The sequence below is a fragment of the Emys orbicularis genome, chromosome 2 (genome assembly GCF_028017835.1).
Source record: "Emys orbicularis isolate rEmyOrb1 chromosome 2, rEmyOrb1.hap1, whole genome shotgun sequence".
Lineage (NCBI taxonomy): Eukaryota > Metazoa > Chordata > Testudines > Emydidae > Emys > Emys orbicularis.
The window spans coordinates 157,223,130-157,236,249 of NC_088684.1; the positions used below are offsets into that span (position 1 = coordinate 157,223,130).

Below are 13,120 nucleotides of genomic sequence, written 5' to 3' on the forward strand. Positions count from 1 at the left end.
CATCCGGCCCGTGGGACCGTCCTGCCCGTCCCCTGAGCTCCTGGCTCGGGAGGCTAGCCCCAGGCCCCTCCCCTGCTGTCCCCCCACCCCCGCAGCCTCAGCTTGCTCACTCCGCCACCAGCGCAATGCTCTGGGCGGTGGGGCTGTGAGCTCCTGGGGCAGCGCAGCTGCAGAGCCTGGCCTGACCTGGTCTCTGTGCTGCGTGGTGGCGGCGGCATGGCCTGGCTCGAGCCGGGCGGCGTGGCTGTAGTGCTGCCAGCCACCGGTGCTCCAGGCAGCGTGGTAAGGGGGCATGGAGCAGGGGGGGTTGGATAGAGGGCAGGGAAGTTCGGGGTGGTGGTCAGGGGACAGGGGTGTGGATAGGGGTCGGGGCGGTTGGGGGGGGGGGGAATAGAGAGTTGAATGGGGACAGGGGTCCCGGGGGGGCAGTAGGAAGGATGGGGGTTGGATGGGGCGGCAGGGGGCAGTCAGGGGCAGGGGTTCCGAGGGCAGGCAGGGGACAGGGAGAAGGGGTGGTTGGATGGGGCAGGGGTCCCGGGGGGGCCGTTAGGAATGAGAGGAGGGGCTGGATGGGGCGGTGGGAGTCCGGGGGCAGTCAGGGTACAGGGAGCGGGAGTGTGTGGGTGGGGCAGGGGTCCCAGAAGGGCCGTCAGGAAACAGGGGGGGTTGGATGGGGCAGGAGTCGGGGGGGGGGGCAGATAGAAGGTGGGGGCTGGCCACGACCACCTCCCCAACCGGTCCTCCATACAATTTACGAAACCCGATGCGGCCCTCAAGCCAAAAAGTTTGCCCGCCTCTGCAATACACTGTCTATCCCTAGCAAGTGTGAAAAATCTGGCAGCCGCACCGATGCATCCAGGTATAAACTCTTAACACATCTGTTTCTTTGACATGTACAAGATAGTTAATTTCACACAGAAAGTGCTGACATTTCACAGGGAAGCTGACAGAACACTATTTATATGTATGGCTTTTAAGATCAAAACAAGCAGAAGTTGTTGTAGGACTTGGAGCTCTATCATACAACCCTGTTCTCTGACTCCAAACTCTTATTACATTTTCAATCTGTTCCTCCAGTTAGATCTTGAAGTTTTTTTTTTTAAATTTACTTGATGCGTTCTATATCCGATATCAGGCAGGATTGCTGTACAGCAACACGAACTCCAGCTTACGCTCTTTACTCGGCACAGAGCAACATGAGAACATCAACACTGGGCAGGAAGCAGAGCTCTGGGATTGTTTTAGACGTTAGCACTAATGACGAATCCCATTTTGTTCCCTAACATTTCATTACTGACATTTAGGTGGGTCAGAAGTTGACTTTATGCGGTTCAATGGGTTAATACACCAGCTTCTCATCCCTAAAAACTTCAAATCAAACCACAGTTTAGATCACAAAAGAAAGAGTTTGGTTGTCTCAATAAAGGGCCTACAGATTGCGATGACTGGCAGGCTGTGCCCTCAGGATGTTCTGAAGACAAGGATAGCAGGGGTGAGCTTTTTTTTGTTTTTGGTACGTCACAACTGAGGCACAGTGACAGTTTTTGGTACGTGTAAGGAAGCAGCTTTCACAGTGTTTTCCCAGCAACCACTCTGGCTCTGAAAGCTACTAATAGAAGCTGGGAACTGAAATGACAACCTTGCAAGAGACAGAGTTTATTTTTTAGTACTTGTCCTACATGTGGCTCTTACTCCCAGATAAAGCCTTAGCAGCTGAGATCACCTGAGGTGCTCAAACTTATGATTTCCCGGTGTCAGCTTCACGTGGGCAACAAAGTAGGCTGTGCTCAATGAGGACATTTGTTACCAGCCTCACTTCAAAGCTGATGTTTAGGACATGTTGTAGTTATTCTCCAAGTCTTTTCCAGAGGGAAGGATTAGCAGGTGAGTGGGGCTGATAGGAGTGTGGCGTAGATAGGGTAGGAACTGAGAGAATACTTCTTACTTTTTGAACCATGGTCTGCATTATTGGTTTAGACTAGGGTTGCCAAAGAAAGTGAGTCACTTATTTATCTTATGCTCCGTTTAAAAATCCCAGTCTCAGTTTTGTAACCTTTATAAATCTGGCCAAAGCATATGATAAGGGCATTTTTAGAAATTAAAACAGTGATTTATGTTTACATCTTTCCAATAGACCATAAACAGAACTATCTGGAGCCAATAAAATATTTGTTTGCAGGAAGGGTTCAATAGGCCCTGTAAGAACAGAACATACACGGAAGCTGTTACTACAGAGTTGTGTGTTCCACAAAGCCCACTGCAAACGCTTCAGGACAGGTAGACTCTTCTTTTATCTTTGTAGAGCTGATCAGGAGATCTGGGTGCTAATGTAATTGCAATGGTTAGCAGTTATAAATACTACTTCTAATAATTCTGTGTCAGGCAAATCCTTTTTTTAAAAACTCATTTAGTCTTATAAAAATGCATCCTACATAACAATCACCTGTACAATGGATACATACAAAACTGTTATGGACTGAACTAACCTAAAATTCACTGTCACCTCCACAGGTTTCATGAGGACTAATAACTTCAACATTTCAACACACCTCTTCACAGAAGCACGGCAAGATAGTAAGCCTAACTGCTTACCTTAAAAGGTCAATGATCCAACACTATCAAATTCAAGCATTTTTTTTGGGGTGGGGGGCGCATGCTGAAAGCTAAAGTTTCATATATGTTTCAAAGTCACGTTTAAGTCATTTGAATACACCTGCTTATAACTTTTGGTTACATTTGGAGAAGAACTCTTTAATTTGTTTGGACACAACAATCTTCTGTTGTTTTCTCATACTTACAAACAGTTTGCTCTTGTATATGTATTTGCTCCTCCCACTTGAGTCCTTCACCTCTTTACTGAAGACCAAGGACATCTCAAAGAGGAAGAGATGCCTCTCACGACCCTTTCGGATTAAAGTTTTGGGGTCCCAAACTTGGAAGGATTCCTGAAGGATGAGCTCTCCCTGAGATTCAATATTCTCATCAAACCCTGCAAAACAGGCAAAGATAGACATTGTGAAGCTGAAAAGTAAAAGTGAGAACACTAAAAACATACCATGCCAAATCATTCCCTCACCCCTCCGTTTTCAAATATATTTAGTATTTTTAACAGAGAGGGTTCCAGGAGTCGCTATTCCGATCCCAGTTGGTTTAGGGTATGCTTTACAGTTCAAAACCAAATCATAACTCAAGTTTATGTTTTGATTCAACAGCTGAAAAGTCTTGTGAACTGTTCTGGTAAGATTCTGGCTCCAAATGACATGTCTCCAAAATCAGCTTCTCATGTACATCCCCTATCATGAAATTAAACTTTTCTTACAAGGTTTCTGCCACCTTAGTCTGAAGTCTTACAAAACTATTTTGTCTTGTGAAGGTTTGGACTCATCTAAAGCCAAATGAGACTTTAACCTCATGTGATAGAAAGCCTGGACAACAGGTGTCGGTTTTAAATTAGCGAATACAAATTTGCATATTCTTTCCCCAAAAGCCCAACTAGATTTATTCTAACTATAATTCTAGGGAACAGATGGACCTGAGCCGCATATTCTAGTTGGGATCCACACCTCCTCAGATTTCAGGGTACTCACTATGAGCACCATCAGGCTCATCTCTCTTTCGAAAGAGAGGAATGTAATTTGAAGAAAGACTTCTGGCCTTCAAACACCAGTTTCCTTCTAAACTAATTTACCTTTACCCACTATAAATTGGCAAGCACAATTTAACCAGTGCACTTCTCAGTCTAGACCAATGGCATCTTTTCTTTTCTTAATAAAAGAAGTTCAGTAACTGCTATAGAAAGAATACAGACCTCAGAAATCTCTCACAGGTCACAGCAAAAGTGGTAGTAAAGTCCCCTCGCCATCATTTAAGGGTGAATTTACATTTACTCTGTTTAAGTGTAAAACATTATGTAACAAAGCTGCAGATAAATGGGGCCTCGACTACCATGACAGTATAAAACAATTTACACAGAGAAATACGTAGAGAGTAGAATAGTAGAGAGTATCTTAGAGAAGTTGGATTAGGATGTTCATTTAGGAGTCTCTTGAGACAAAAGGAAACGTGTTCACTCACTACATTCATCAACCAGGGAATGACTCATAACTATGCACATATCCTTTGTGAAAGAAATAGAATATTCTGTAGAGTCAGTCTAGATACTTTTAATGGTAAAGGATGAACATTCAGCATTCAAGCTCACACTGCATGGGACTTTGGGACTGATCCTGCAAACTTTCATTCACTTTAGTAGTTCCATAAGAATATGGAGGGGTGGGGGATTTTCAAAAGTGACACTTAGGAGCACATGTCCTACTGAAAGTCAATGCATGGTGTGCTCTAATCTAAGTCACTCAGGAGATTTTGGAAATCCCATCTGAAGTGTTTTCAGTTTCCTATCACAGGGCCCAACCCTGCAGTCACAATAGTTTCAAAGAAAATGTAAATATTAGCCAAAACATCTGTGATAAATCCTTTATATTCAACTTAAATCTGCTGTGGTCATGCTTTTAGCTCTATTTGTGATGGGTTGCTTTATGAAACAGATTTTCCATCGAAGTTATCAAGTATATGGGGGATCTTTTTATGCAATACATGATCATGTACAGACTATGAAATGGTTTTGGGTCAAATGTCAATTATAAGCATATGTAAGCAATTGAATCCAAACTTAAATGCCTGCTATATTCTGCATGTACAAGAATGTGCTTTTCTGGCTATGTCTAAGACTAAATTGGTTTATGTTGCCTTTTTTTAACTGCCAAAAGATGTACTGTTTTTGAACCGGAAGTCAGTTATGGAACAGACAGCATACAGATGTGAAAGCAACGACCTTCCTGGAGATTATTACTTGATACATAGACCAGAACCACCTCTGGTGGATTTACATACTTTTTTGAACTTTCTTCAGACAAAAAAAGTTATGACACTGGATGAGAAATGCAGCTGAGGTTATTTAGCTCAAGGTGCGTTCCCTTAGAATAGAACTGAATCAAATGTTTCAACTGTAAGTAAGCTGTAAATAGCTGTATGTCGAGATGTTAGAACATCCTTTTTTTAATCAGATATATTACTATAATTTTTGTCATCTGCTACCTTATAGTTTTATAAAAAGAAATCATCCAAATAACTCCATGCCAAAAAGATGAAAGCATATCAATGTCTTTAGAAAGTGAAAGCAACTCTAAACAAATTTCCACTTTTCCCTCAGATCTCTTTGACTTCAGAGAATATTTTAATGTGAAGTTACAGAATTTATTACACAAGTGTATGGTAGCAAGTTTTAGTTCTACCTTCCAGCATGCTGAGGTGCATGGCATCATTGGCTCGCTTTGGCACACTAAGCATCACCTCCAGACCATCTTTAATCTCGCCTTTACCTTCTTCACAGCAGGTGAGCAGCTCCTGCAGAAGATCAACAGGCCACTATTAGCATAACATCTGTTTCTACAATACAACGAAACAAAAAAGTAGCATTTGCTCTGGTGACCAAAGGCCTCGTCCTGCCAGGTGCCCTTCAGCTCCTCTCAGACTGCAAGTGGCAGTGTAGCATACTCTATGCTTCGCAAGATCAGGCCCTGAAGGGGTAGCAAGAGATTCTATTTGATTTGTTAACCATCCATACATTTTAAAGTAAGCTGATCCAAATATTAATCAGTTTTAAAAATGAGTGTGTTAAAGAAAGAAGCTTTTGAAAAAGTGATTAAATTTTTAATGTCCAACGTTCACTAAAATGTTAGTATACACTTGCAAATCTTCCAAAAGTTATAGGTTTGCTTGAATATATATGTGTACTTGACGTACTGGTCGAAGAGATGTGCTTAAGCACTAGAAACTAGGGCCACAATCCTGCATCCTGATTTAACAGTATATATCCTGGTGCCCCTGGGGACTCCCACTTGACTTTAGCATGAAACTGCCTGGGTCCACATTCCTGCCTTAGAATCAAGTACTGTCTTAGTGTCAGACATTCTTGTGCCACACTGCAGCAGCCTCTAAACAACACAGGTATAAAACCCATCTTTCCTTAGCTGAAGAGGCATATATGCCTCATCAGGTATCCAAGCCAGGCTCCACATTCGCTACAGCATGTTTCTAGAACTTCTTTTCCCTTCAAAAAATAAAACTGTCTTATTGCTCATTCTTAGCCTATTTTTGCTACTTCATTTTTTTAAAAAACCGTCAGCACAACAAATGCAAGAAACTAGAGTAAAAACAGACTTCAGAGTTACGTGGCTTTAGCACTAAAAGCAGAAGATACTTCAAGAACTTTCTGGGCATAGGTTCTGAAAGAGACAAATTAAAGCAACTTGCCAGAATCTGGGGGAGTGACCTTTCCATCTGAAATTTCAACTGCCTCTAATTTGTTGGCTCTCTCTACTCTTCCTAGTTGCTTTTATTTATGCTCTTTCACATCTGCCAAGTCTCCTTCCTTTGCCTTTTTTTCCTCTTTAAAATGCTGTTTTAATCCCTTACTTCACTGTGCAGGTGGCAGCAAACAACAGTGTATTAGAAGACTGCTCTCTGAAGCATATAATCAGGATGCTTCACTTTGCTGATGTCTGCACAGCGGAATAGAATGAAATGGCAGGGGAGAGGCACAATTTAAATAAACTGTATAGGGAGTGGTGCGGAGGTAAGACAAACGAACAGCAGGAGATAATGCATGAATAATCGGAAACACAAAATAAACAATGTCCTCAGTTGGACACTTTCCTTAAAACTGTCAGCCCTAATGTTTTCCAGCCTTCCTTCAGCACATCATCCCACATCATGAAGTCCGGAGACAGGCCAAAATGTATGCCACAGCCTTGATTTACAACCTAGTCTGATTTCAGGCACAGGGAAGGGGGTTGGATTAGGAACTCTGCATCTACACCCACTTCTGTGTATTTGGTACTGGTCGCTTCCAAAAGTGAAAGGAGCCTATTTTCAAATTCTGGTCCAGATACAGGCAAAATCTCATGAAAACAGCTAATCTAGGCACTCTGACCAGTCCAGATGAAAGACAGTGTCCAGTTGTTCTTTGGACTCTGCCACTTTAGGCTGAAATTTCATGAGAAAAGCTTGGCACTTTTGGCACCATCAAATCTGGCTTCAAAGAGCAATAGCCCTAGGCTGGACTCTAACTCAGGGTTTGTCTTCACTACCGGGGTAAGTCAATCTAAGTTATGCTACTCCAGCTACGTGAATAACATAACTGAAGTCGATGTCGACTTCCCTTACTCTTCTCGGGGAGCTGGAGTGCCGGAGTCAATCGGAGAGTGCTCTGCCATTGATTTAGCGGGTCTTAACTAGACCCACTAAATCGACACCCGCTGCATCGATTGCAGCAGCGTCGATCTCCCCCTAGTGAAGACCAGTCGTCAAACTTAAGTTCAAGCCTGACCCAGCTCGCAACACTGCCACTGCATTCCCTCACTAGTTAAGAAACAACTATAAGTGGAGAGGGTCATTTAGTCCTAACTTTCAATTTGTTTTTATTTTTATTTCTTCTCCTGGGGATATGGGCTGGTCCACATTTTTGTCCCCCTCCAGCCTCTCACAGTATCCCACAATGCACCAACACCCTTTAAGCTACAGGTAACTGAACAGAAATATGGAGGATGTCAATGCCAGTAGGGGGATGAAGTGGCTGCTTGTGGGTTTTGAGGCATATTCTACTCACAAAGTTACTGCTTTGTGACTCACTGGGGTCATGAAACTAGGCGGCTTCCTTGTCAGTGCATGTCACCAATCAACTCAGGCACCAGGCTGCCCCACAACTTTTGCATTAATCCATAATTTTGGCAATGTTTATATTTAAAATTAAGTTTTGAAACTAACAAGTGACACTTTCTAAACACACATCTGTTTAGATCAATACTGTAAATTAAATAATTAACAGGATTATGGATTTATTAATTATTTTTTTCCACTGGCAGAGGAGAGGGAGGATTTCACATTCAATATAAAATGAGATGTTAGTTTCCACCTGTTGTGACCTGAAATGGCCAAGCTATTAAACATTTAAAAAGAATAATAAGGAATATCTTATCAGTACATAGGCTGGCAATCAAATCAAAGTGCAATTTTAGCTAAACAGAGAAAAAGTTAACATCTAATTTTGAACTTGTTAAGCACACAAAATCCAGAATACCCTAGAGTATTTAAAACTGCAAATACAGTACATTGCTCAAGTCTCAAAAGCACTGCCCTGGAGTCCAAAGTGTTCTCTGTCCATTGTCAAATGCTTCTTTTGCTTAATTGTAAGCTCTAATTTACCCCCATCTTGTGGTAGTAATAGGTGTCGATTTGTGTTTTAGTATTCGCAATGTCATTGTCTAGATAATTTTATACAGTGTTACATAAAAATCCATAGCCCAGTGGTTTTCCAGACACTCTTAATAGTATATTAAACCATTTACAAATATTAATACAGCTAGAGGCTTATGAGACTTCATTCTAGAAGCTATTTCAACATTATAATTCATAAACTCTTGGGATGGACATTAGCTGCTCATTTTTTAACTGGAAAAGCCAAAGGAGTATTTTTAAAATTAAGAGTAGGATAACTAGGGAAAGCATATAGGTGTCATATTTGATTTACAGGTGTCTGAATAGAAAATTGCTTATTTAGGACAATTTTTCATTTTTAAGCAGTTTCTTACAGAAGATGTTATTGCAGTTCCTGAGGCTCACTGAAAACCTGCAGCATCAGGCCTTATGCAAGTAACAGTCGTATTGATTATGATGGGGTTTTTGCCTGTATGAGAACTGCAGGATCAGACATCCTAAAACTTTAAAGTGATACCTACCTTTAAGAGAAGCTGATATTTTGTTATCCTCTGGACAGGTTTGATAAGGTAAGAGGAGATGGAGTTGGCCAATCCATGTCGCTGTTGTATTTCCTGTATTAAACAATGACAAATTTGAGTGTCATGTGTATTAACAATAGTAGGTTAGCCAGCTACAAGTGTTACATTTGATACAGTACCTGTCCTTTCCATTGTAATGGGCAAAGAAAAAAGGATGGGATAGCAAGATTTTCAAATCAAAGCATATTATATTTTGAGTCCATCTGCTCCCCCTTCTATATAAAAATTCTTTTAACTTCCTGGCCAACTGTCATCAAGCTTTTAAAAAGGACCTACATCTGAATAGCAAAGACTCTGGATCTGAAACACTGAGTATTTAGGCATTTTAACTTTGAGAATTATTTCCTAAGTTGCTTTGGGTAAACAGGGAAATGCTTTTGGCTGTGATGATATTGTTTGGCAATAGCCAACGCCCATTTGGGAACAGATTTCACACTGGGGTTTGCTAATTTAAGTGTAACCAACTCCGGGAAGCGTGTTTCATTAACTGCTGCTACAAGGCCAGCAGAGGGAGCACGAAGTGTAATTTACTGACTACTTACCAAAAGGGAAAGAGCTCAGCAATAGTAGGCCAGATTTTTAAGAGGAAAGCTGAGTATTTGCATCGAGGACTTTCTTCCATTCTACTAGAACAGTTATAAAAGTAGGCTAATTAAGAACTTCAAACACTGACTGTTTAACTGATTGGTTGTGTCAATTTGGCACAAAACTTTAATACAATTCACACCCACAGGGTAGTTGTACTCATTTTTAAGTAGCAAATTATCTACTGAATCCATGAGTTGCGAAACTATTATTGTAATGCAGTCACACACACGGCATGAGGTACAGGCTGTGTACTAAATATGAAGTCAAGTATGTTTTTAGTTTGAAGCTGATTTCTTGAACAGACTCAGAAGCATAACTTAAGCATAAGCATAAGTTCATGGATGACACCTAGCTAGGGGGAGAGGTAGATATGCTGGAGGGTAGGGGTAGGGGCCAGAATGACCTAGACAAATTGGAGAGAGTCCAGCGGAGGGCAACGAAAATGATTAGGGGGCTGGGGCACATGACTTATGAGGAGAGGCTGAGGGAACTGGGCTTATTTAGTCTGCAGAGGAGAAGAGTGAGGAGGGATTTGATAGCAGCCTTCAACTACCTGAAGGGGGGATTCCAAAGAGGATGGAGCTAGGCGGTTCTCAGTGGTGGCAGATGACAGAACAAGAAGCAATGGTCTCAAGTTGCAGTGGGGGAGGTCTAGGTTGGATATTAGGAAAAACTATTTCACTAGGAGGGTGGTGAAGCACTGGAATGGGTTACGTCGGGAGGTGGTGGAATCTCCGGTTTTTAAGGCCAGACTTGACAAAGCCCTGGCTGGGATGATTTAGTTGGGGTTGGTTCTGCTTTGAGCAGGGGATTGGACTAGATGACCTCCTGAGGTCTCTTCCAACCCTGATATTCTATGATTCCAAGAAGGCAGGAGGACCTGAGCTGAGCCCGCACTGAGCCAGGAAGTGGAGGAGCCACAGCACCCAGCAACTGCAAGCAGGGCTGGAAACTCAGAAGGTGAAAGTGACCCAGGGAAGCCAACTTGAGGCAGACATCAGATGCCGACAGGTGTGCCGCCGAACCAGCCTCGCAGGGCCCTGGGTTGGAACTTGGTGGAGTGGGAGGGACCGGGTTCCCCTACCCCACTCTACCCTGTATCCACTAGGAGGAGCTGCTGCCCTGAGAACTGTATCCACTCAGTGGAGTTGCGTGAACGACACCCCATTGGGGCAACGGCCACTGTAGACGCTAACCACAAGGCAGGAGACCCTTTCCCCCTGACTACAGCAGCTTTGAACAGTACATTAAATAGAAATAAAAGCAGGTTACTGTTAATTTACATTTTCATGCTGCAAGTCCAAGATTTTAGTCTTGATTCAGTACAATCAGACAAACAAATTCATCATTGTTAGAATATGCAGCATCTGTCTCTAAAACTGTAGTTTTATATCTGAGTTTTAATTGCTAAAATCTGTTTGCATTTCAAAACAGACATTCAACCGTTGCTATGTTTCCAATTCCTTTGATAGGTGATAGCGACTGTTTAAAATTATATTTTAATTGATTTTTAGGGGACTAAAATAGCAATAAAATACTATATATTAGACACCGGAGACATAAAAGTTCTTAGATTTAACTGACATTATGTTGTAGGATTATTAATTATGGAGAGTTTATCTGGTGTTACTAGTAGATGTCCAATTTCTTAGGCATTCCAATGTAATTAGAACTGCATGATTAAAAACAACCCATCCATAATTTTAATATATGCACAAAAAGTCTGGTACTTACATCAAAATATGCCCCTGCATGCTCCAATATCAGCTGGGTAGAATCTGGCTTATTTTTACAATACGTAACATACATTTGAAACTTGTCTGCCTGCAGAACAAAATGCAAATTTAAACAGCTTATGAAAGAGCATTTCCACTGCCTGAAACCAGTCAAACTACTGGGGATACTTTTCCAATTCAACCCAGCACTGTGAGAAAATACACAACATAATTAGAGCCCTGGGCGGATACAAAATTTGTATCCGCATCCAATTCACAATCCGCAAACATGGTCAGTGGATATCCATAGATTTGCAGGGCTCTAAACATATTACAATCAAAATAATAAAAAGGAATGAGAAAGTCGATTTATAGTTAAGTGAGCTATGTTCTGCCCTCAGGTGTATGCATGCACGCAACTGAAACTGATTTCAGTGGGAGCCATGTTGTTGCATTTGTTGGCATTTTTAATTAAAGTCAATAGTTTGTTTACTTCAAGAGGAAAAAAAGTACTTGTACAAATCCACTAATTAAGAAAAAGACTACACAAAGCGAAAGCCTCCATCTCCTTCTGCTCTCGATTTCATTTGTTACTTCTAACACCAACCACCATTTCATTACCCAAGTTACGAAGCAGTGCCCAACATCTTCTGGTAACTGTTCGTATTTCTCCAGCTCCTTTAGGAATATGCTATGGGTAGAGAAAAACAGAACACCATTAAAAGGAACATGGCATGTTTTCATTAGGGCAGCGAACATTGATTTAGAGTTTGAGCAGATATATTGTAAGAGGATCTTCATACCAACAGCATGGTCTGACAACTGGATCGAGATACTATGAATGGATAAGAATCTGGGGTGCCAGGACCCTATAAATATCACATCTCAAACAACATAGATTTTAAATGGTTGGTGATAAATACTGTTGTATTGAGTTTTTTACTGCTGTATTATCTACTCACTGTAGTAACTGTTGCTTTTCTCTTCAGAAAGGGGCTAACTGGTGTCCTCTCACCTAAGCCCCACGAATGGTTTAATTTTTAAAATGTCAGTAAAAAATAGAAAAAGAGATGGAGGCCAGCCTCTGCAATAAAAGCCTTTTCCCCCTCCCCCCAAAAGCCAATTAATGAAGGGAAAAAACCTCTGTTATCTATACCCATAATACTACTTATGAAGTTATTTAAGGGCAGCGACATGGTGCATACAAAGTTACCAACAAGTGGCTTTCTTTGCAAGACTATCCCTTTCACAGCCAAAATAATTTGTTATTGATCTAAGTTCCTAGTATGAATTTGATTAAGTCTGAGATTTTTCACTACTGAAATGGCATAGTGCACACTGCTATTGTACCTTGTGGATCATTAGAGAATATAGCTGTTGTGAATCCCTCAGATAATATACAAAATGGTAGCTCTGCTAGACATATTTCTATTACAACAGCATGTAAAAGCACCCATCAGGGTCTGGATGGTGGTAAGCCAGGCAACAGACAAACACACAGGCTTACATGGTCTATAACTCAAAAAGATTTCAATCGAACTTAACACAAGATGCAGTAAGTGCATGTAACAAACAATAGGAGATAAAATGTGAGTAAGACTAGCTAAACATAATGCTTCTGAATCATTAAAAGTTAAAAAAAGGTATACTGAACCAGTGTCCGTATCAAACTCCTTGTAACCAGTGCTAATGGCAACGCTTTTTGGCAATTTTCACAGAAGGGCCAAGGAACAACAGAAAAAGAGACTGAACTACCCCCTCCCACTAGCAGTGGTTTCTAAAAGTCAGAAATGAGCCCACTGGCAGGTGAACATGATGAGCCTGACACAACCACTGCCTGTGCTAAGTAGAATCAGTGGTGTCCATCTCTTCAAGGCAATCAACCAGTCTAGAACTTTACTTAAGCGTTCAAATTGCTTCTTAAAAAATTCAAGATTAGAAGACATATCTGGGCCACAGAAG

The 13,120-nt window shown here is 41.5% G+C and overlaps 1 protein-coding gene across 1 annotated transcript in view; it reads right to left on the reverse strand.

Annotated features, from left to right (window-relative positions):
• TRIO (trio Rho guanine nucleotide exchange factor) overlaps window positions 1–13,120 on the reverse strand; it is a 433,907-nt gene that overhangs the window by 116,553 nt on the left and 304,234 nt on the right. The window contains exons 26-30 of the mRNA XM_065399163.1: window positions 11,780–11,849; window positions 11,178–11,267; window positions 8,796–8,888; window positions 5,292–5,403; window positions 2,799–2,989 (exon numbers count right to left, since the gene is read on the reverse strand). Coding sequence (XP_065255235.1) covers window positions 2,799–2,989; window positions 5,292–5,403; window positions 8,796–8,888; window positions 11,178–11,267; window positions 11,780–11,849 — 556 coding nt within the window. The remainder of the gene's footprint in view (window positions 1–2,798; window positions 2,990–5,291; window positions 5,404–8,795; window positions 8,889–11,177; window positions 11,268–11,779; window positions 11,850–13,120) is intronic.